We start from the raw sequence: 25,695 nt of genomic DNA, 5'->3' as shown, positions 1-25,695 counted from the left end.
CGATAAATTAACTGGCAAGTGTGGTTTCATCCTCTCATTGTCTACCAACTCTGGAGCTGTTCTCTTATGTGAAGTTTTGCTAACATTCTACTCACATAGTGGAAGACAAAAAAAAAAGAGGAAGAACCATGACATTGAATAAAACACGCAACAAATGTGAAAAATAAGAGAAAGAGATAGACTGAAAGAATATTGATACAATTTACCCTACTATCTTTCCCTAAGTGACAGTGATGGAAAGCTGTAAGTACAGTAGTGCAGTAATGGGGACTTAGGTGTTTCAAGCAGTGAACATTGACTGGAACAACAATTTATGAGGTTTTCTGCCAAGTGGGGTTTTTTGTTGTTGTTTGTTTGTTTTGGTTTTGTTTTTGTTTTTGTTTTTTTTCTCCTGTATATCTGGTCTTTATTAGTCAGGTTGTCGTTAATATATACTGTCCTTTTTTTACAAAAGACATTATGAACACTCAGATTTATGTGTAACTGCTGTGTGTTCTGATCAATTTGAGGTAACATTAGTACATTTCAACTGTATCTTCAAACAATTCAGAGTTAAGATCTAGAGAAAAATACAGTGAATAACATAACGCTTCTCACTATAATGTCACTGTTAGTATTTCAGCCACTGTTAGCATATCAGCCAGCTTTTGCATATTTTGTTTATAACCAATGAAGTCATACAAATCTGTTAATATAACCTCTGTGATCATTTTGTCCGAGCCATAATTGCAATGTGGACTTGTAAGAAAGGAAACAATTTTCTGATAGTGTTCTCTGGTCAGAGTGAATGACTCACATATTTTCACTTTAACTGAACAGTTCATAGCTGTTGACTTTTGGGAGCAATAAAAATAGCGTAACAAAAACTCACCACAGTGGTAATAGGATATAAAGTGTTTGGATTCTTGTTCAGAAGACATGCCAATTGATGTGTACTTGTACTGTGTACTAAGTTATTTGGCACAGGCACTTTTTTTTTTTTTTTTTTTTTTTTTTTAAACTGGGATGTAAATAATTTAAACTGCTATATGAGTTTGGTTGTAACTTAGAAGTAGTGGGAGAAAATGGGAGATATGTGTTAATCCTGCAGCATTATTTTTATGCAGTAGTTTATATCAACAGTTCCAAGTTACTTCTCACTGATTTTTTCAATTGTTTTTTCTGGTGTTGGCACTAGAATTCATAAACCACATGATGAAGTTAGACCCATCCTAAGGTACACTAATACCACAACTTCTCTTCCAACAATATTATTCAGGTTTGATCCTGTTACAGTACTTGTTGTTAAACACTGGATGGGGATTTGCAGCTAAATATTTTTATGTTTATTTTTATATGTATATTTATTTAAGTAATATTTGTAATAAATATGTTTACTGCAATGGGTGCACAACATATGTAAAAGCTTTCTGCATATTATTTAGTATTATGTTTTACAGTGTATATATGTATATTGTACAATAAAAGTTATATTTGTAAATAAGTGTCATGTCCTCTATGTTATCTGAAGCAGGGGTCCTACACAGTTTCATTTCTGGGGGAATTTTTGATTGGTGAGAATGTTTTGGACAGCATGCCTGTATTATCCCTGGCTGACACCCATGTGTGCTTTCTACATAGAAGATGGACAGAGAAACCAAGAACTTTTTTTTACCTTTTCTTGATGCAAGCTTACCTTCACAATAATTCTGAGCTTGCCAATGCCCTTCTATGGACAGGACTTAGCTTTACCATACAGTCCAGAGCACATCTGTGATTTCTGACACCATAATGGATTGATTAATTCTCTCTTCAAAGCAGGGTTAAAGTAGCTTGAGATAAAGATATTACTGGGTTAGAAAATGAGTAGGATGGTTGAACAAAATTTGAGAGCAGTTCAGGCTTTAGTACAGCCCAGAGTACTCTTACTTCATGGAATAAAATATGCTGTGGAGAGTTATCTATTTAGATCTCTGTGCTGCTAAGTGGCCCTATTTCTGTTTACTGCTAAACTGCAATGTAGTATTTCAGTATTTCAAAAATTGCATTCTTTGAGAAAGATGGTATGTATTTAAGCTATTAGAAAGCAGTATAATATAGTACCTGTAAATGCATCGACTAAGATTCAACAAGTGGCTATATTGGGTTACACGTATAACTCTATTAATATTTATGCAAACTGTGTTTATTAGGTGCAGTTATTAGGCGTATTATTCCTATTAACTGAGGCCCACATTACATCTTTTTAACCATTAGATGTTTGTATAGGTTGTGAGGATTCTGCATTATCTAAAGTAATGGCATGTTCCTTGCACATGATTTGGCACAATAATGAAGTAATCTGAACAGTCTGGAGAAGAGGGGTAGGAAGAAAGAAGCTCATTATTTGGTTATAATTATATGTTTTAAAGATTGCTGGATTGGACCATGAAACTAATTGTGTTCCACTGTGAAGACAGAACTGTCTGTCACAAATATAATTCTCCTCTAACAAGCTTACAGGCTGCTTTCATGTATTTCGGGTACATCTTTAGTACTGTAGCCTGGAGAAAAAGCAGTCTGATTTTGTTGTCTCTTTTTTTGAAGAAGACTTAGACTGAAAAAAAGAAAAAAAAAAACAAGCCAAACAGCAACAACAACCCAGAATACATATTTTAACATTTAGACTGTTTAAAACAAGCAATGAAAACACATTCAATACTCAACACAATTGATAGGCTCTAAAATGTGGTTTTCCCAGATAAAAATGCCTTGTAAAACTAAGCAAAAAAATACTGGTTTCCTAACTGGCCATTCTGAATGGTGTTTAAAAAGAAGTATGAAGTGTTTTTAGGTTATTGTTGAAGTCAAAATCCAAATTTTAAATTAAGACCACAGGGTTTAAATATACGTTCTACAGTAAAAAAATGAAGCCATATACAGTTTCTTTTCAAAACTTAAATTAATTTTTATGAGGTGGCTGCTTTCCAAAAACAATTTTGCAAAAATTAAATCTTATCTGAACACTTCATTTGTTCACAGTACTTAAACTTCTGGAGCTTGGTTCGGGTTCAGTCAACAAGCTCATTGGCACTTTCATGGGTAGTACCAATTACTGCAGATGACAAATAGGATTTGAAGGGACAAGAGGTCTGGAAGGGTCTCACCCTCCGAACACTAGGTCTTCCTTGATTTTTTTTATAATATGTTTCCACCTTTTCATGCTGTGTTATTGGAAATACAAAGCATAAGCTGAAAGTGGACATTCAAAGTCACTAACTCTCATTGCCTGTTATTAGCCTAACAGGTTAACTTAAATAGGCCAATTCACTAGCTGTTCTGGTTTTTGTTTTGATTGATTAGTTGTTTTGGTTTCTCGTCTTTTTTTTTTTTTTTTTTTTTTCCATTGAAAGTTCAGCGATTAGAATTTATTGAAATTTAACTAGTACAGGCGAGAGAAGGTTCAAAAAATTGTGTATAGAAATATAAACAATGAATGCAGAGAAGCTCATCTCTGTTTCTAAAACTTACGGATAGAGAAGCTGCATACTGAGAGATGTGTTGCTACGTACTTCTCCAGTTGCAACATCTGTAGTTTATAGCTATGGCAACAGCACTGTTCATACAGCCAGAAATGTATAATCTTTTAAAATACTGCTCATCTAAATATTTCAGAGAGCTATCAGATATTTGCATTCAGTATGTCTGAACAAATCCTTTCTGCTTCACATACCATGAACAGGTAATGACAAAAAAAGCACCAGACAACCCAGAGATATCAGAATATATTCTCCAGGTTTAGAATGCTAAAATTTAATATTACAGCTCTTTTTTAAAAAAACTTTCTTCTTTACATTTCTTTGTCTTGCTGTTTTCTTTGTGTAAAAAAAGGGAAAGTAGTTTTATCAGTTCAATACAGCAAAAAAGTTTATTTCTTTCACCTTGGTAAACGACTGAAATAAAAATTCTTCTTTTTTTAACAGGACACTGAAACACATTGCTTTTACAATAATTTGTTGGAAACAAATACTTTAGTTGGAAACAAGTCTTTTTTTACCACGATCTGTCAGTATAAATACATTTTAAATACAGCATACTATGCATTTGAAACACAGGCTTGCAGTGAAATCCCTTTAACTTTTCAGTAGAAGGAACTTGTAGACATCCCTCTGTTTTCTTTTGCTAAAGTGTTAGATAAAGCCGTGAAATGTGAGGATATTCTACATGTTTTTTGATAGGAATGTTTGGGTTTACAGGGTTTGTTCACTAAAATTTTAGAAGACGTTAAATACTTTGCTGAGTGGGGCAGCAGCACTAAATACACAGATTACTTAACATGTTATCCAAAACAATAGACAATATTGATTCATCCGATGTTCCTATGGAATTCACTGATGATTGCATTTTATTCCTATGCTTGACTATTTGCCAGATGAAATGGAAATAAAATATGTAAAATGAAAACATCAGTGATACTTATTTATATTCCTGTATTCAATGTGGATGTGGCTGATTTCTTCTTCATTTTCTTCTAGGCCTTTTCTGGAAACACAAATGCAGACAGTGTCGTGTACTATAAGCTGCAGCATTCTATTAAAGCAAGATTTCTCCGTTTTGTGCCTTTGGACTGGAATCCAAATGGCAGGATTGGAATGCGCATTGAAGTGTATGGATGCACATATAGTAAGTTTATTTCTGAGTCAGCTAAGACTAAATTTAATCTCAAATAAAACCAATTTAATAAGTTTATGTGCATACTTCACTATTTTTACATCAATTATCAATATATGATGCTTATTTTCCAGTCCTTTCTGTATTGTAATGAATGGTGTGGACATAATCCAATAACTGATTTAATGCAAATTTATTTTATTTTTTTTCATAGTCCTAAAAATTGGATCTTAAAATGGTATGCTTTCTACTATCTGAAAGCCAAAATATGGGAAATGTTTGCAGTTTTAAATCTATATGGTCTTGATCCTGAGCTAGTAAGAGTACATCTAGATAGACCCACAAATAAAAAATAGGACACTTTGGAGTTTTTATATATTTAGGGATACTTTTAGAATAGCTTTTGTGCCCTTAATAACTGACATAAGCCTTTGGAAGTAGATTGTGTAAGTGTTGTGGTTTTATTGATCTGCTGGACAGTGTAAATATTCCCGACATCTTCCTGTTATAGTTTTTCATCCCTGGATTTTAAAAAAGCAATTCCTCTCAGTAAATTTTTTTACTGCTTCTTATTCTTCACATATTTTCTACATGATGAAAGCAGAATTTATTTTAAGCAACTTCTTTAATTACTTTTTGTGTATACTTTGATCTTTGGGCATTTTTTTCAACTTTGTAAAAGTTATATTTTGTATGGTTGAGCTCTTTTATGGTCTCCTTATATCTGTTTTCTGCTGTCATGCTTTTGTATCTGACTGTGTATATCAGTATATAAGTGTATATCAGGAAAACGTATCTCTAGGCTTTCTACCTTACTCATGACTTTGTAAAATGGTAAAAGGTGGTGAACTAAGGATATTGAAAATTTAAACCTGCATGCAGGAGATTAGATCACCTCAGAAATCAGGTAAACTTCTCCATCCCAGAAAACAGACATCTCATGCCAGGAGAAGGACCTGAAGGCTTACACAAAATTCCTCGGTGACAGCTGCCTTGAGACTAGGGGCATGATTTACGTTTCCTAGAACAATCTGAGAAAATGGCCTTGAAAACTGAGTAACTGAGAAATATGACCATGTATCAACTTACCCTGAACTTTTTTAAGTACCAGAACAACCGAACTTTAAAAATGGAGACTGAACAGATGAATTTATTATTCCCAGCTAAAATCTCATCTGAGTCTCCCATTTGAGACCTGATTTCTGTGGTACATGATGGGAGAATAGTCTTTCTTCTCTTTAAGCTTCACTTTTAAGTTCATTGATAGTCATTAACTTTGCTTCTTCAGTCCTTCACCTTGTGCATGTGATAACATTTAAATCCTTATTCAGTTTTGCTCTCAAACATTTGCACACTGAAGATTTGTCTTTTGACCGTGCCTAAAATCCAGATTTAAATTATTTACATTCACTGTCATAATTTTCTCTGTCACGGCTTGCAAGATCCATATTATGGCTCTCTTCTGTGTCATGCCTATTTGCCCAGCAGTGGAAAACTCTGAGTCTGAATTACAAGTAAAGAAAAGTGTTAATGCAACTGATAAAATAAAGCATTTAGCAGTTGTGCTAAGCAGTTAGGAAATTAAAATATTTTTGTGTAGCAATTAATTATTTTTGAGGAAGATTATAATTTTTTTTTATTTTACATACTTAGCACAGAATTTATCCTATAGATAGCTTATGGAAGGGAATCAACTGTAGTTATCTTCTAATATTAGGATGAATTTAAAATTAATATTTACTTCATCCATTATTCACTATAATGCAGTATGTGAAGAACATGATAGCATCAAAAATACGTAGGTTTTTTTAAGCTGGTTAAGATTTTCTCTGAATTAATTATATTGCATGTTCTAGAAATGCTTATTTTTCCTATCTATAAATGCTATCATTCTAGATGAATTGCAGACTTATTATCATCTCTGTATTTATTTTGACCATCTACTGATTACCAAATGCTTCAACTAGTTAAATTCAGTAGTCTGCATTGAAGACAAACCAGGAGATTATAGATTTATAGTTTTAAAAAATAATTTAAAATGTAAAAGTTTCATTCTTTCTCTCCAGTCTTTTTCTCCATTTATCAGGCACAATCTGGACATGTAGTTACTGTTACAGTAATTATGCCTGGCTCTTTTTAAATGAATGTGTACTTTTCAAAGTGAGACCAGGGAAAAAAAAAAAAAAAAAGCAGAAATGCCAATAGTATCTACTTTAGCTTTGATTCACATGTTTTGCATGACCCATTTTCTCATCCTTTTCTTCAGGGAGCTCTCAATGGTTATTAGGTTTTAAGAATAAACAACTCTCTTGATTTACCATCAAGTATTTGAACTGTGTTCTGTATTCTAGTGCAAATGCACTAATTAAATTCTTCAGTCTTACCTGCTAGAAATTACACAGCTAAACTTTTGTGAGAATACGGGAAGCAGATCTCTATACTCCATAAAATGATGTGAAAAAACGCATGTCTCTGTGCCCGAAATAAGTCATTACTATCTTAGTGTAAGTCATATTTACCAGGCAAATTTTGACACTACTTCAAATCTGCTGTCTTCCAGTCAAATGCCTGCTCTGAATAACTTTGCCTAGTATTCTCAAAAATATTGTTTCTCTTTTCATTACAGTCTCAGTGAGGCTTGGTAATACTCATGATATTTCCTTTTTTTTTTTTTTACGCACAACTCTTTTTCTCCTGTAAACTTTTTATCTCAGGGACTGTCACATTTTAGATGTTTGTAAAGTATGCATCCAGACAAGTCCTTTCATTTTTGCCTCAGCTTTTATGGAGTAGAAAAGCCAAATAAGGCTAGTCAGTTATGAACTTACATGAAATATTAAAGGAGTTCCCCTGTGGGCTTTTTCTGTAAAGTTTTCTCCCTCCTCACTCTACTGTCCCTGCAATGTTTCTTAGTTTTATTACTCATGTTCTACAGTCATTTAAAGAAAGGAAGGAAGGAGGGAGAAGGGAAGGCAGGCAGGTAGGAAGGCAGGAAGAAAGGAAGATGTTTCCTACCTCCAGATATTAAACCTGCCTTCATATGAACTGGTAAAATGACTGCTTGTGCCATGACTACGCTCCAAATACTCTGTGCTGAACCTCAGTCCAAAATCTGTCTGAAGCCTCCACCTGATAGTACTTTCTATTTAGTGTGTACAAAAGAGAGCAGTGAATCACTACTGACGTTTCCTGTGTCTTGTTCCTGAAATGCCAGGTTGGGACAATTAAGCCATGTAAAACACAGTTCAGGTTAAGCTGTGTCAGGACACTAAAAAAAGTGATATTAGGAAAGTGTTTATCTTACAGTTTCCCCTCTTCATTAAAATACTCTCTAATTTCATCCTCTGAAAACCAGTAGTCTAAAAATAGAAAACAAAGAAACAAAAAGCTGGGGATTTTTTTAACATGGAGGGTTAAAAGGTTTAAATATGAAAAGTTTAAATGTAAAAATGACAAATGTATGAAATTGTATGATGTTACAATGTAACATGTGCCCAAAGTATGTATTCTATCACCATCTATACGAGGTATTGAAACTAGGTTGAGCAGTGTTTCCCTTGCCCTCTCCCTCCAGACTATCTTCTGTTAATGGCCCATCAATGCCCTGCTGCATGACTCATAGATAACTCCCTCCAGGAGCTATCTCTGTTTCATGGGCAATCAAGGACCCATTACAAGACTGATGAAATGATATCAGCCCATGGTGAGATGCTCCGCCCAGGGGGAGGAGCCAAGCATTCCCACCTGGATATAATCTGGATTTGGGACAGCACAGGTAGCCTTACCCACTGGATTCCCAGAGGACAAGAGCTACCAGACCTTTTCTGTGGGAACACTGCTTCAACAAGACCACTTCATCTGGACTGCTACCACCACAGTTTCAGGTTGTATTCTGACTGTCAGCGATCCTTTGTACTATTGCATGTGTTTTGTTTTCTTTTATTTTATTTTACCGTTTTTTTCTCTCTCCTATTAAATTGTTTTTTTGACTTGGAGTCTCTCTCTGGTTTTGCCTTCAAGCCAGCACAGATATTTTGGTGCCCAACGTGGGGCAGGAGGTACTGAGAAAAGTCAGAATTACAATTTTGTAGTGAGAAAAAGAAAAGAACAGCTCTCCGCTATGATGCTCAAAATACTTTCATGTATCTTATACCTAGCTCTTTACATTTTCCCACACATGGGGCAGTATTTGCCGGTCTTAATGCTCATGTGTAGACCAGGTATGGCACAAAACTTTCTTTATTGGTCTATTATGTTTATTGTATGATAACCTCTGAGGCAATGAACATCATTCGGAATATATACTCTATTTTGTTTTCTTGTCCTGGTCCAGAGTGCTGCATCTGGGCTCTCAACAATCGCACCCAGCCCCTGTGGGGAGGGGTAAGGAATGATTTTTTCCAGTTTTTTTAGGCCTGGCATAGCAGTTTTCAAAAGTATTGAGTTCTCTTTAGGTGCCAAGGACAGCATAATATTGTTGTTAGTTCTGCTTTGTCTTCTCTGCACGGCCTGCACCATGCTTAGAAATCAAACACTGCATGGGGTGGTGCAGCGTCTTTTTGAGGAAGAGGGAAAAAGAAACAAATGCAAAACAACGGCATCTGTGTCTACACAAACTGTCACAGAGGAAACAGTATGTGCATCTACTCAGACTGTCACAGAGGAGAAAGGAACGAAAAACAAAGCAACAGTGTCAGTGTCTACACAAGCTGTCACAGAGGAGAAAGAAACCAAAGGTGCCATCAGCATCTCCACACAAACTGTTACTGGAGCAGAACAACCTAAACCAGTAGCAGTAGCCCCCGTTCAGAAGAAGAAATCAAAGAGCAAATCAGTCCGCATAATGACTGACGAGGATGTGGCAGGACCTTCGCACCCAGCAGAAGAGACAGAGCCAGAGATCATCACCCGCTCTCTATCCCTGGGTGAACTGTGTGACCTGCGGAGGGAATTCACCCGCCAGACAAACGAGTCCATCCTGACCTGGCTGCTCCGCATCTGGGACGCCGCAGCCAATGACACCATTCTGGATGGAAGTGAGGCCAGGCAGCTGGGATCACTGTCTCGGGATGTGGTCATTGACCAGGGGATCGGGAGAACCCAACAAACTCTCAGCCTCTGGCGGCAACTGCTAACAAGTGTGAGAGAGAGATACCTGTTGTAATGCATTAACTGGGTTTATATTGTGTTTTATCGGATTTGAAATCTGTATTAAATGGTTTTTCCTTATTCAGCTGTAACCTAACTCTTCTACTTCCACTTATCCCTGATTGGGTAGTGCCTTGTCCCTGCCTCTGGGCCCTGCCCCCTGGGGAAAAGGCCCAAGCATGGGCAGGGCTGGTCACTCTGGGACCGGAAAGTGATTGGGGAAGATCTCCAGCCAAAGCAGGGCAGGACTGGAGAATAAAGCAATATTTTCCCCCCGGACAAAGAACAGGCTCTTTCTTTTTGCCATCGGTGGTCGTCTAGTCTTGTGAAGAAGTACCACAGATACCTTTGTAAAGACCTCCAGATGCACCAAGGAAAATGGAGCACAATGGAACAAGGTATCCAATGCCTGAGGGAATTGGCTGTGCTGGAGATCATTTTCTCAGAAGACGAGAGATTTCCTAAAAGCCCAGATGATGTCCAGTGCACATCATAGATGTGGCTTAGATTCGCACGGCTTGGACCAGAGATGTACTCCCGTTACCTGGCAATGCTGCAATGGAGGGAAGGCGAGGACAAGGTGGGCGTCTTGGTCAATAAACTAAGAATTTATGAGGACACTGTCCCTGCCCCATTTCGTACCCATGTCTCATCTGTGGAAACAAGGCTGGCTGAGCAGTTCCGGAGTTTGATTGAAGAGGGCCATCAGAAACTGAAAAAGGAACTTAAAGAAGAAATTTACCACATCTCGCCAGAACCAACAAGAGTCTCTGCCATTAGGAGCAGGCATCCGCCAGCCAGGGAGAGAGGATACACTCCACGGGGTAACCTCTGGTCTTTTCTTCCGGGAGCATGGAGAAGACATGAGGAAGTGGGATGGAAAACCCACCTCCTCCTTAGCAGCCAGGGTATGTGAACTGAGAAGAGAGACATCTACCGCAAAGAGCTCATCTAGAGTTAACGCTGCTCCAGTCTCTCAGGCACAGAACTCCAGACAGTATAGGAAGGATGATATGACTGATCCTCTTGAAGGGACCTCAGAAACATATTTACAAGAAGAGAGCAACGTGTAGCATGACCAGGAATAGGGGGGCCCTGCCTCTAGCCAGGTAGAGGAAAGGGACAGTCGGATCTATTGGACTGTGTGGATCCAATGGCCTGGCACATCTGACCCACAAAAATATACAGCTTTGGTTGACACTGGTGCCCAATGTACCCTGATGCCATCAAGGTATATAGGAACAGAATCCATTTCTATTTCTGGGGTGACAGGAGGGTCCCAGCAGCTAACTGTATTGGAGGCTGAAGTGAGTTTAACCAGGGATGGATGGCAAAAACACCCCATCGTGACTGGCCCAGAGGCCCCATGCATCCTCAGCATAGACTATCTCAGAAATGGATATTCCAAAGACCCAAAAGGATATTGTTGGGCTTTTGGGATAGCTGCTGTAGAGACAGAAGACATCAGACAACTGAATACCTTGCCTGGTCTCTCAGATGACTCCTCTGCTGTGGGACTACTGAGAACTGAAGAACAACAGGTACCAATCACCACAACAACAGTACACTGTCGGCAATACCGCACAGACAGAGACCCTGTGATTCCTATCCATGAGATGATTCGTAAACTGGAGAGCCAAGGGGGGGTCAGCAAGGCTCGTTCACCTTTCAACAGCCGTATATGGCCAGTGTGAAAGTCCAGTGGAGAATGGAGACTGAGGGTGGATTACTGTGCTCTGAATGAAGTCACCCCACCACTAAGCGCTGCTGTGCCAGACATGTTGGAGCTTCAGTACGAGCTGGAGTCCAAGGCAGTAAAGTGATGTGCCAGACATGTTGGAGCTTCAGTATGAGCTGGAGTCCAAGGCAGTAAAGTGATATGCAATCCTTGATATTGCCAATGCCTTCTTCTCCATTCCTTTGGCAGCAGAGTGCAGGGCCCAGTTTGCCTTCACCTGGAGGGGCATGCAGTACACCTGGAACCGACTGCCCCAGGGGTGGAAACACAGCCCCACCATCTGCCATGGACTGATCCAGACTGCACTGGAAAAGGGTGAACCTCCTGAACATCTACAGTACATTGATGACATCATTGTATGGGGAAACACAGCAGGGGAGGTCTTCGAGAAAGGAGAGAAGATTATCCAGATTCTGCTGAAAGCTGGTTTTGCCATTAAGCGAAGTAAGGTTAAGGGACCGGCTCAAGAAATCCAGTTTCTGGGAGTCAAGTGGCAAGATGGATATCACCAGATACCCACAGAAGTAATCAAGATCACCGCAATGTCTCCACCTACCAACAAGAAGGAGACACAAGCTTTCCTCGGTGCCATAGGCTTTTGGAGAATGCACATTCCTGAGTACAGCCAGATTGTGAGCCCTCTCTACCTGGTCACCCACAAGAAGAACAATTTCCACTGGGGCCCTGAGCAGCAACAAGCCTTTGCCCAGATCAAGCAGGAGATCGCTCATGCAGTAGCCCTTGGCCCTGTCAGGACAGGACCAGATGTGAAGAATGTGGTCTACTCTGCAGCCAGGAACAATGGCCTGTCCTGGAGTCTTTGGCAGAAAGTCTTTGCCTGGGGAGACTCGGGACTGACCACTGGGATTCTGGAGCTGAAGCTACAGAGGATCCGAAGCCAACTACACTCCCACAGAGAAGGAAATCTTGGCCGCCTATGAAGGAGTTCAAGCTGCCTCGGAAGTAATTGGCACTGAAACGCAGCTGCTTTTGGCACCTCGACTACCAGTGCTGGGATGGATGTTCAAGGGAAAGGTTCCTTCCATGCATCAAATGGATTACCCTCATCACTCAGAGCGCCCGTATTGGAAACCCAAATCACCCTGGGATTCTGGAAATTATAACTAACTGGCCTGAAGGTGAAACTTTTGGATTATCTTCTGAAGAAGAGGAAGAACAAGTGACACATGCCAAGGAAGCCCCACCGTATAATGAGCTACCGGAGACTGAAAGACAATATGCCCTTTTCACTGACGGTTCCTGCCGAATTGTAGGCGCTAACCGGAAATGGAAGGCTGCAGTATGGAGCCCCACACAACGAGCTGCACAAGCTACCGAGGGACAAGGTGGATCAAGTCAGGTTGCAGAGCTTAAAGCCATCCAGCTGGTTTTGGATATTGCCAAACGAGAGAAGTGGCCAAGGTTCTATCTCTACACCAACTTGTGGATGGTAGCTAATGCTCTGTGGGGATGGCTGAATCGCTCGAAAAAGGCCAACTGGCAGCACAGAGGGAAACCCATCTGGGCTGCTGAGATTTGGCAGGACATCCCCGCCCGAGTAGAGAAGCTGACCGTGAAGGTTCGACACGTGGACGCACATGTGTCCAAGAGTCGGGCTAATGAAGAGCATCACAACAATGAGCAGGTGGACAAAGCTGCCAAAGTGAAAGTATCACAGGTGGATCTAGACTGGCAACACAAGGGAGAAGTATTCTTAGCCCATTGGGCCCATGATGCATCTGGTTATCAGGGAAGAGATGCAACATACCGATGGGCCTGTGACCGAGGGGTGGACCTTACGGACAACATCTCACAGGTCATCCACAACTGTGAGACCTGCACTGCAATCAAACAGGCCAAGTGGGTAAAGCCTCTGTGGTACGGTGGACGATGGCTGAAGTACAGGTATGGGGAAGCCTGGCAGATTGACTACATCACCCTTCCCCAAACCCGCCAAGGCAAGCATTATGTGCTTAATATGGTGGAAGCCACCACTGGATGGTTGGAGACCTACCCCGTGCCTCATGCTACTGCTCGGAATACTATCTCAGGCCTTGAAAAGCAGGTCCTGTGGAGACATGGCACCCCTGAGAGAATCGAGTCAGACAATGGGACCCATTTCAAGAACCGCCTTATAAACACCTGGGCTATAGAAATGGCACTGAATGGATATATCAAATCCCTTATCATGCACCCTCTGCTGGAAAAGTTCAATGGTGCAATGGGTTACTTAAGACCACCCTGAAGGCGCTTGGTGGGGGGACTTTCAAAAACTGGGAAGTGAACTTAGCAAAGGCAACCTGGATGGTCAACACTCGAGGGTCAATCAGTCAAGCTGGTCCTGCCCAGTCTGAACCCTTGCACACAGTGGATGGAGATAAAGTCCCTGTGGTACACGTGAAAGGCATTTTAGGAAGAACTGTTTGGATTAATCCCACCTCAAGCAAAGGCAGACCCATCCATGGGATCGTTTTTGCTCAAGGACCTGGTTCCACCTGGTGGGTAATGCAGAAAGATGGGGAAACCCGTTGTGTACCACAGAGCAACCTAATTTTAAGTGAGAACTGGGTGTGAGATTTCATTCTGTATATGGGTATGTATAAACATGTGTATATTTATCTACCTAGCTGTAAGAATGTATTAATTTGGGTATGATGTAGATGGTCATAGAATAAGGGTGGATCATGTCCTAGATTACAATGTAAAATGTGCCCAAAGTATGTATTCTATCATCATCTACATGAGCTGTTGAAACTAGGTTGGGCAGTGTTTCCCTTGCTCCTTCCCTCCAGACTATCTTCTGTTAATGCCCCATCAATGCCCTGCTGCATGACTCATAGATAACTCCCTCCAGGAGCTATCTCTGTTTCATGGGCAATCAAGGACCCATTACAAGACTGATGAAATGATATCAGCCCATGGTGAGATGCTCCGCCCAGGGGGAGGAGCCAAGCATTCCCACCTGGATATAATCTGGATTTGGGACAGCACAGGCAGCCTTACCCACTGGATTCCCAGAGGACAAGAGCTACCAGACCTTTTCTGCAGGAACACTGCTTCAACAAGACCACTTCATCTGGACTGCTACCACCATAGTTTCAGGTTGTATTCTGACTGTCAGTGATCTTTTGTACTACTGCATGTGTTTTATTTTATTTTATTTTATTTTACCTTTCTTTTTCTCTCCTATTAAATTGTTTTTTTCTGACTTGGAGTCTCTCTCTGGTTTTGCCTTCAAGCCAGCACACTGTAGAATATAGATAACTGGAAAATAAATAGATAATGCACATTAAAATTTGTTAGATGTGTATGTTATGATACCTAACAACAAGCACTCTAGATATTGAGCAAGTACTTTTGTACTGTTCTCTATCACTTTATAATTGTATTGAGGCTTTTTCAGCATTTCCTGCCTGGCTGAAATGCTTTAAGTCAACATCACAGTTACATCAGTCAAAGAAAGGACTTCATATTCTCTTCATAACAGGAATAATGGCCACTTGGTTTGCATTTTTTAAGGTTTTTTTCTTCATGGAATATTATTGTTGATTTCAATTGATATAAAGATGGGGAAAAAAATCAAAGATATTTCAACTAAAATTTTTGCTCAGGATCACTAGGATTCTTGGTCCTGTGGTGTGTGGGGATTCCATAATTTCCAGTTTCTCAGGGGCATTTTGTGCTGTCCAAAGATATTTTCGTAGTGTACTAAGGATTTAGATCACTTTAATTTAAGGAACACACGTGGCAAATTGTGGAAACAAAAGATGAGTGTTCATAAAACAAGTCCACCTGTTTTTGTTAATTTGTTATACTTATTAACAACAGTAGAGAAAATTAATGTAGAGGGATTTTGGAGTCCAGAAACTACTAGAAGTTGCAAGCAGTTGGTAAATAAGAGAGGAAAATCTTACAGTACCCTGGATATGTGCCCATATTGTATTTATCCTTATAACCCTGCAGTACACCCAAGCTGTCTTTCTCATGCCGCTTTAAATATATTTCCAGGGGTAATGCATGGATGGTGAAGACAAGACCTGTGTTAGAAATGTTACAAGAATTTTGATTGTCATCTGCAACCCTTTCACAATCTTCATTAATTCATGGAGTGAGGGTGTGGGCAAAATTTAATTTTGTTCATTTTTCAAATTTGGACAAAGCAGATTTTGCTTTTTAGGAACTATGCTTCAGAATAGTGTAAGGGATTTTGGAGAGTCGTGTTGATGTTGTTTATGCTTTTGTCCCAATAACTAATATGAAGAATATCTTCCCAATCTTTAGTTGTCATTGCCTACTAAGAATGTCTCAACTGGTTTTATAGATGTATAAAAATGTACAAATGGTCTTATTGAAGTCTTTATTGAAGCTATTCTACATCACATTCATTATTTTAATTCAATATTAATTAATACTTTTGCTGTCCACATTCATTCAGTGACAAAATGAAGCAAAATAGTTGATCTAGGATTCATATTTAGGTAGAATGTCATATTTATTCACTGTACATTTGATAAATGAATTCTTCAATGTCATGATATAAAGAAAATCAAGAAACTATATTTAAAAGCATTCTTGACAAGAGCTTTTTGAATGTGGAATATAAATTAGTAACCTAAAGTACAGGAGTAAATTTGAATTAATTTCATTTCCATGCTGACAATATGGAGACATATTTTCAGTGAAATTATATAAAGTTAGTAAATAGATAATGGTTTCCCTTAACCTGCAAGAAGTTAACCAGTCAGTTGAGAAATAACTTCATATTTTATGAAGTATTCTTTACGTCTTTATTCACTTCAAAAATGCATTTTTCAAGGGTAATTACTTTTTTGTCCATTACATATGAACCATGAATACTCTGCGAGCTTTTTATAGTGTTACCAGTTCCTTTGTGTGTGCCTTGTTCAATCTGTACCAATTTCCAATTTTGACAGATATTTTTTATACTACTGGGATAAAATCAGGTAGCCCTATTCCCTCCTGAAGGTCAACAGCAGCCTTGGCTTGTTTGTTTCCCCCCCCCTCATTGATTTTGTTCATTGGAATGAATTGCAGATAAATTAATGCAGATATTCAGCCTAAGAATACAAGTAAAACCAGAAATGGACGAAGTACTTTATAGCTCCAAGGAAAGGAAGACCTACCTTTCAGCATATGTGAATATTATTACATTTGAATAGAGGCCAGATCTCTTCTCACGTGGTTTTACTATCTAGTTATACCATCATCATTAAAACACAACAGTATTAATATATGGGGAAGAAATAAAGGACAATTTACTGTGCACAAGTGGATCTAGAGATGTTAGTGATGGAACTTCATGCCATATTAAAATAATATGCAACTGTTTCTTTTAGACGTAGCATTATACATTATCTTTCATTTCTTTACTTCTAGGGTCTGAGGTGGTTGGCTTTGATGGGAAAAGTTGTCTAATTTACACATTAAATAAAAAACTCATTAATGCACTGAAAGATGTGATTTCTCTGAAGTTTAAGACAATGCAAAGTGATGGAATTCTCCTCCACAGAGAAGGACAAAATGGAGACCATTTCACCATGGAATTAACTAAAGGGAAGCTGTCCCTACTCATTAATTTAGGTAACAGCTATAGTCTCATAAAGTCTAATATAGTTATTAGGCGTTATTTGACTAAAAGTTCTCTTAAACTGTTAAGTGGATTTTAATATATGAAGTATGATAATTAGCAGTATATTTTTGAATAATTATACTTTTGAATGAAATTAATAGTTTTTATTTTTCTTCTTTCAAGGTGATACTAAAACTCATCCTTCTAATGCCCAAATTAATATTACGCTGGGCAGCCTTTTGGATGATCAACACTGGCATTCTGTTCTCATTGAGCATTTTAACAATCAAGTAAACTTTACAGTGGATAAACACACTCATCATTTTCATGCAAAAGGAGAATTCAGTTATTTGGACCTTGATTATGAGGTGTGAAAATTACCTTTCCTTTATTACATTTCTTACCTTTCTTATGTAAATGCACTGAAACAGGCAAAGGAAACAACTTTTTGTTTGTAGTCCTTAAGACCTTGGGGATTTTCAATCTGTTAAGGGAATGAATCAAAGGAAAAGATGTCTTCTTGGAGTACAAATCTTCCATTAGACTCTCAACTCAGTATGTTTGAAATACCATCTTTGTCATCTCAGAATTCTTTATTTTAATACCTTGATTTCAGTAGAGCTGCAAATGTAATAAACAATATTGTAAACTGAATGAATGAGACTCAACTCAATGCTATTATTTAATGAATATGAATTTTATTATTATAAAACTTGATGAAAATTACAATATATCAGCATAAAACCATTTTAGAAATGTTTATATCAAGACTTAAATACCTGTTAGATCTGAAAATTATGCTGTGGAAAAATCTTACTTGCACAAATAGTAGAGTCATGAAAAGTAGTAGGTGTAATATGCTGTGAAATTTTCCTGCTAGTGGTTAAAAATACCACTATTTCACAGTTGTAATGAGATGTCTGGTTACTTTATGTTTGCCCTATACTGCTTGTTGGATAAGACAATGAGTGATAGAGCAGAATGTCTGGAACTTGAAGGTTTTATTGTACTCATTCCAATTTTTAAGCCTTTAGAGCGAGATGTCATGCCGCTCTGTATCTGCATTATTCCATTTCAAAAATATCTGCTCGGAGTTTCTGAATGTAAATCATAATATCAAAGTCTGGAGGATCATAATAATTAACAAAAAAGAAAAGCGATAGAGAAAATAACTGGTTGACAAATAGATATCTTTTACTAAATCAGTCAATATTGTAAATTAAACTTTCTTCTTACCCACCCTGTACTATAGTTTGAAATACATGTTGCTAACAGAAGTAAAAAGAAAGCATAAAAACATTGAAAAAAGAACAAACTACTGTTTTTATAATTGCATTTCTGACTTTAATTTTTTTTTTTCATTTAATAAATTTATGATATATTTTATTTTGGTAAAATTATTTTAAGTATTTAAAAATTAGCAAAATTTTAAAATTAAAAGGTTAATAGTTTAGATTGACCTTTGTAACAATTTTGTCCAGAGTAGCTTTGAAATATGTGAGCTCAAATGTTCACTTTTACTGGAATACTATTTCTGATAGTGTCCAGGAGTTAAAACGGAGACAAGAGCAGAAGTAGAAGTCACCCTTGTGGCAATGCTTTTCTAAAATAATTTGCTGCTTTCCAGCAGCTTTTGCCTTAGGGCAGGAACGTATTTAGACAGAATGATATTCTTGAATTTAGTAGCTCTGGATGGGTTTTTATTTTTATTAAATCTTCCAATCTCTTTCTCAAACTAAGTGATTTTACAGCACCATACAAAGGAACTGCACAGCTTAAGCATTTTGAAAGGAAAAATATACCTCCTTTAGTTTGTTTGAAATCCGTTCTAGAATAGTGTAATTTGATGCACTCTTGTTCTCTTTGATGGTAGTTATGGTGTGCACAGGGGAGAAGTTAGGCTCAAGTTTCTAAAGAAATTGTTGCTAATTTTCTTCTCCTTTTTTACACTTGCACAGTTTTGCGTAGTCTCCATGTAGTCTCCACTGTCCTTCTCCTTGGTTTTGCAGCTGTAATGGACCCTGAAAACTGATCAAGGCGCTGCTAAGAGACATCAAAAGAAGAAGGAAAAAAGCCAAAATATCAGAATAATTTGCTACATACATGTGACTTGATATAGCCTTTTTTTTTGTTAGCCAGTTCTTTTAATATGTAGATATGATACAGATAATGAAGCAACAGATTCATTATAGGCCAGTCTTTGACTTCTGCTCTTACAGTATAATCAACTTATTTTCTTAGACAATTACTTAACAGTATTATTGATTTCTCTTCTCTTTCTAAGCTCAGCTTTGGAGGGATCCCAGTGTCTGGAAAATCAGGGATATTATCACAGAGGAACTTCCATGGGTGTTTTGAAAATATTTATTATAATGGAGTGAATATTATTGACCTGGCCAGGAAGCATAAATCTCAGATCTACATTGTGGTAAGAGATTTATAGTTAAGAAAGAATAAATAACTAAAACAGAGGAAATGATCACAACCGCTTTCAAATTCAACCTGTTAGCACACATTTCTAGTAAAATCTTGTTAGGTAATGAAAGAAAAATAAAGTCATTACTAAGTTGTGCTATTTTTCATTTTATACTGTGTAGACCCATCTTAGTATAAAAGGCAGGAGGCATTTAATTCTTGAGGCCCTTAGCTGATATTTAGAAGTGTCTGATATCACAGTGTTGTGTTTTATCTAACATGGGAGACAAATGTCCATGAGTAACAAGGTGTATGAGAAGCCATCAAATCTTTGGCTTTGTACCAGAGTAGCAAGAATATGTGCCTGGCTAATAAGAACACCAGCAGTACATTTTAAAAGTTTTTTATTGCTGAGGAGACTGTTCCACTTTGCTTCGTCCAGAGCATTATAATTTTGATAAGATCTGTTTTTCAATTTATGACAGTTGTCTGAAGACCTGTAATCTATGTTGGTGGGTTTAATGCATTTATTGTGAGATGGCTAACAGTCACATTATATAAATTCCTACCTTTTGGAGAAACAGGTCCAATAACAAACCAAATGTCTTCTGCATTACAATAGGCTTTCTAGAATGTTTTCTATGTCCTTTGCTGTTGTGTTTGTTTGTTTGTTTGTTTGTTTTCCCCTAGCACAACAAGGGTCATCTCTGTTTGCAACATGTACTTACTTAGTAGCAGAAAATGCAGAAGTATGATAGAAATCAGCTCCAAATAATTAAAAATATATTAAATTCTTTCATTATCCAAATATTTTAACCTGGATTTCTGTTCAGAATACAAATACTCAAATTTGGTTCTCTGTGACAGAAGAAATGGTTGAGAGGTGTCTCTTTGCATATGAAATTCACCTGAAATATTCCAAAATTAGCTAAGCTGGTACCTCTGCATAATATTATGTCCGTGATGCTTATGAATATTGGAGAATGGGCAATTATAGTAGGCTCTGGGTGGGCTAATGGAAGGGCATCTATGAAATTATCCATAGTAGGAAATTTCATAATTTCCATGCCAAATGTTTTAAATTGTTGTGCTACTTTCAAAACTATTTAGGAGACGTTTCATAATGTAAATATTGTAGAAAGAATCTCTGCTATTGCAGAATCCCTGTTAAAATAGGAATTTTGCTGGGGGAATCTACAAATGGCCAGCTTTTAACATTTAAAAATCTGATGAGTGCCTTTTTACTATGTGTCAGTTTTGCTGACTATTCATGTCTGTACAGCTGAGTTCATAAGATAAAACTTTTACTTATTTGTGTATTTTCCTTGAAGAAAATGAAAACCTACAGACTTTAGTACTTTTCCGCACCAGGGACTAGTGAGTATTTTTTGATTAAATTGATTTTAAGGCTTCTTACTGTGTGGTCAAACTTTTTTGTATTCTCAAAAGTTTAAAACCTCTTAGTGTTGAACAGAAATTAAATGTATTTTAAATTCCAAAACCATTAATCTTTATTAATCCTTTCTCCAAAACAAATTAGCTATATTTCAAATGGTGTCAGCAAGTTATTAGATCAGAGTGCACAGTGTACTACTATCAAGCACTATAAACTCTGACACCAGATGCAAAAAATACATTATTCCCATTCGAGATTTCTTATCTGCATCAGTCAGTACAAGTACAGGTGCAGGTTACTCTCAGCTTCTCAATGAATTCAACCACAAGTTTACCTAAGAAACAGTTGTTTCAGAAGAAGGTAAGTACAAAATAAGTGCTAGGTGCATAAATCCAACTCATCATCTAGTGCATATGTGCCTGCTTGGAAACACATTCCCTCTTAATTTAAGAAGTATGTGTTGTGCACATTTATAAGTAGCAAGAGTTTATATGTGGTATTTTTCTGTTTGTGAAAACAAATACTGGAGTGGGTGCACATCTCCAATTGCATTTATTTGGAAATTGTTTTTTTTTTCTTAAATTTAACACTGTCTTAAACAATCAGTGCCAGCTCAACATTTTTCTCTGCATCCTGGCATTTAGATCCACATGTTTACATGCAGTCAGTCATGCAACGCATTTATTTGTCATTGAAGAATTTATCATGTCCCTAATGGTTACTGAGGATGAGCCAAATTATGAACAAAGCAGGTCTTTCTAACTCCTGAAGTAGCATTAAATCCGCCTCATAATTTAGGAACTTAGGTCATTCCCTCAAAGGTCCTTTCCACTCCTTGTGCAGGCAGATGAATCTATTCTGGTCAGACAACTATGTTAACATTTCTCAAACTGATGATGTTCATGTTTGATTTTTAGACTAATACATTCAAGTACTATGCACCATGTTTTGAAACTGCAGTTTCTGTGGAGAAATTCTCATTACTCTTCCATATTTGTTTTATTTCTTTCTAGGGCAATATATCCTTCTCGTGTTTAGAGCCACAGGTGGTTCCTGTTACATTTCTGAGCTCCAGCAGTTTCCTGGCACTGCCAGGCACACCAGGGCAAGATGAAGTATTTGTCAGTTTTCAGTTTCGCACTTGGAACAAGGAAGGACTTCTATTATCCAGTAAACTGCACCAGTCTTCAGGTGGTTTCCTCTTATATCTGAGTGATGGAAGAGTCAAAATCAATCTTCATAAAATGGGAAGAGTACTGAGTGACATCGCTGCAGGTAACAGAAATGAAGGAAAAAAAAAATCCAATACTTCTATGCATGAATAAAAAAAATAAAGGTTATTTACTGAGTACTTGCTTTTTTGACTGATTTTTATGATTAGTTTTTGTGCAACTGTGCTTTACTTGTGGGAATTTTACACCCACTAATTTCTAAATGCTTTCTTTTCTCACAAACATGCCTATTCTTTTTTTCCCCATGAGTGAGAAGAAATTACTTGCAGTAATATAGACTGAGTCTTTAGCTTAACATGCATACAATATGTACAGCTCATGTGTATAACCTGGGAAATCTAAGTAGCTTTTTCATTTGTGAAGTATAAGAAATTTAGTCTATTACCCTGTCAAACTAAGTCATTAAGATGTGTTTGTAATTTTTGAGTGCTTTCAAAAGGTAAGAAGTAACTAATTTTTTTCTAAAGTTATACATCACTAGAAATATCACTTCTATTATTTTTTAGAGTTCTAAATTGCAGAGATGTCCATTAAACTGGGACAGTGGATGCCCAATACCAGACTGTGTTTCAGAAAACCAGGGCAAGTTTGAGTCTATGATTGAAAAAAAAAAAAAAAACCACAAAAAACTTGAGGAAAATGAATACCTGAGAGCTATAGGGTCATTTTTGTAGTTAAACACTGAGTTAAGACTAGATCATCTATTTTTGATAGTGCATTTCCCACAGGGTAAAACAGATTTTCAGAAAGTTAGTACCTTCTAGTATTCTGATGAGTAATTTCACCCTTGGCAAACAAGTATGTCACGACAAAAGTATGAAGCCACTATAGTGATAAGCACTTATGTCAGAGAGTATTCAGCTGGGATTTGAAGTAGATACCAGCTTTAACTTTCTCTCTGCCTGCCAGGAATGGGGCTTACTCTTTCACAAAGAGTCTCCTTAGTTTTTCTGAGCACCATTGGCACTTTATGTGAAAACAAGACTGTTTGGCCCAGTCAGGAATCTCCATCTTTCAGGAAATAGGATAGCAGGACAGAAAAGCATCATCTCCACCTTTGAAGGCTTTTTGTAAAATGCTGAGATCCAGTAACATCTCCATGTAATAATATCATCACCTTCACCTAGCAGCACTTCATCGGTATTGTACTGTTCTCTGACATCCCATGTATTACAGCTGCCTTAGAGCTTCTCATTATTTATGCAAACAAATTGAATTTTGCCCTTTACTTATATTATATGATGTGATATGCTATGATGAGCCCTAAGACAGGAAAAACTTGCACAATAGAGATTAGGTGAATAAAAGATATTACAAAAAATATATGAGTATGAGGAAATTGAGGCTGGGGTTGGAGTGGTTTCTGTATGGACAAAGATGACCAGAATCCACTAGCTGGAGGAGTATATTGTAGAAGAAATGGTGAATTTGGGTGCAGAAACACATTTATGATATCGAGAACATCACTTGATCTTTCATTTATTTTGACCCATACACAAGCACATATTTGCATTTCATATTCACAAAGCAGAATATTAGTGTAAAAGAATCCAAGATAGTTCCAGTTATGTAATGAAGAACAAGTGAGATACCCCCAAACTAGTTATAATCAGACATAATAAGACAAAATAAGAATCAACTGATCTAAATAGCTCATCAAAACTTGTTCGGCAGACAAAGGGTGCAGAGTAGAACCAAGCAGGGTGAAGAAAAAGCCACAGGATTTGAACATGAGGTCTTCTTAATCTTCATTCTATGCCCCTGTTTCTTTTAGATTCCTCTTAATAAATGAAAATGCCCTTGAGAGAGAAGGAGGAAAGCTAAGGGAAGGTGTGGGAAGGGAAGGGAAGAAGAAAGAGAGAGAGAGAAAGAAACTGCCAAGTTCATTATGTTTCTACAGGTGTATAATGACTACAAGTAAAATTTTAAACCATTATTATTTTAACTCAGAAAAAGACTATAAGCCTCTAATGACCACAGATAGTGTTGAAATTTACATAAATGCTTTCATCCTTTTCCTGTGCATGATAATGGGAATCACCCTGGTATTTTTTATTATCTAAAATAACTGATGCACAGAGTACCACTTTAAGGACAAGAGATTTCCCTAGCCTTACCATTTGAAAATGTCAATTTCTTAGTAAGAATGTCAGTGGTATGTAGTTAGCAGTGATGAATTTGGGTTTTTAGGAGTTATTTCAATTGCTGTTCAATTAGGTGATGTATGTTAAAGAAACTGTTGCTATGCACTGTCATTTTAACAGACTGGCTGATGGTGGTGGCACTTTTAACAGCTGTAGGTAGACTTGCATGTGGTGCAATTTATTAAATTTCAAAGCTGCAAAGCAATATATAAAATATTAGCAATAAACATCCTAAAATAAATCTTGACATTCTATGCTGAAGCAGAATTTAATGTTCTCATGCTAGGTTAGGCTTTCTGTTCATAAAGTCGAACAGAAGGAATTGTGTTTGTCTTTGTGAAGGCAAAAGCTACAGCAAAATCTTCTTATTCTCTTCTGAGAAGGATTTTATCTAACAAAACCATATGGGAAACTTTTTGTTGAGTTTTTGAAATATTGTAGCAATCACTGAAGCAATTCAAGTCTGCATTTGGAGATTGAGTAATTAAATTATGGATGGTTGGACAGAAGATTTGCTCCCTTACAGGCGAGGACTTATGACCTGACTTTCACACGCATGTACACACACACATAATATTTGATAATTAAATCCAAGTATATTTCTTTGTGCACAAGTCTTAAATTAATTATCCTGTGTTTTTGAAGAATTTCTTTAACCATATAAAACCGAGGAGAATGGCGTGTTAATTTATAAGTAATTAGGTTATAGTAAGTTTCTTTTTCAGATTGGTATCCTAATGTCTTTCATTTGTAGCCTCTTTTTGCACATTAGATATTCCCAAAGAAATAACAGATTTTTAAAAAGGAAATATCAACACAAAGTTAATTTGTTTTGCTTTATGAGACCAAATTGAATTACAATATTTGTAAATGTTAGATCTTATTACTCAGTTTCTTCTATGACTCTCTGTTTCTATTCATCTTTTAATTTTCACGAAGCTTTTAATTAAGTGGTATTAATAATAATGGGATTTCATTGTTATATTTCAGACTAATCTATAAATTACCTCCTCTAAACTTTTTTGTTTGTTTGTTGTTGTTTTTGTTTTGTTTTGTTTCTCACTGATCTCCTAATAATCTATATACACTCAATTTTATAAATGTGTTCCTGACATAGGGTATCATTGTTCTGGAAGACATCCCATAGACCCTATTTTAATGCTTAGGTTTAATGGAACTAATGAGAAAAAATGGACATTTTGTTTAACAGCTACCTTATTATCTACTAAAAAATTACTTTCTTTTCCTACTTGTTTCTGGTTAAGTATTTTTCTAACTCGTACTAGAGCAGCAGACAAATTGTTTCAGATGGAGCAGCAAAGTTTCAGATGGAATGTAGATGCTAGTAGTCCACTGGACTTTTCCACCTAGATGTTGTACCACTCAGTGGCTCCACAAAAGCA

General features: G+C 37.2%; 1 protein-coding gene across 2 annotated transcripts in view; it reads left to right on the top strand.

The window, feature by feature from the left end:
* Positions 1–25,695, top strand: part of CNTNAP4 (contactin associated protein family member 4) — a 217,261-nt gene that overhangs the window by 129,572 nt on the left and 61,994 nt on the right. For both annotated transcript variants that reach the window (XM_040090884.2, XM_040090885.2), the window contains exons 4-8: positions 4,494–4,641; positions 16,913–17,116; positions 17,289–17,473; positions 19,390–19,533; positions 21,930–22,191. In XM_040090884.2, the coding sequence (XP_039946818.1) occupies positions 4,494–4,641; positions 16,913–17,116; positions 17,289–17,473; positions 19,390–19,533; positions 21,930–22,191 (943 nt within the window). The remainder of the gene's footprint in view (positions 1–4,493; positions 4,642–16,912; positions 17,117–17,288; positions 17,474–19,389; positions 19,534–21,929; positions 22,192–25,695) is intronic.

The sequence above is a fragment of the Hirundo rustica genome, chromosome Z (genome assembly GCF_015227805.2).
Source record: "Hirundo rustica isolate bHirRus1 chromosome Z, bHirRus1.pri.v3, whole genome shotgun sequence".
NCBI classification, from domain to species: Eukaryota; Metazoa; Chordata; class Aves; order Passeriformes; family Hirundinidae; genus Hirundo; species Hirundo rustica.
The sequence above is the reverse complement of the archived record's forward strand: the minus strand, read 5'-3'. Positions and strand labels throughout refer to the sequence as shown.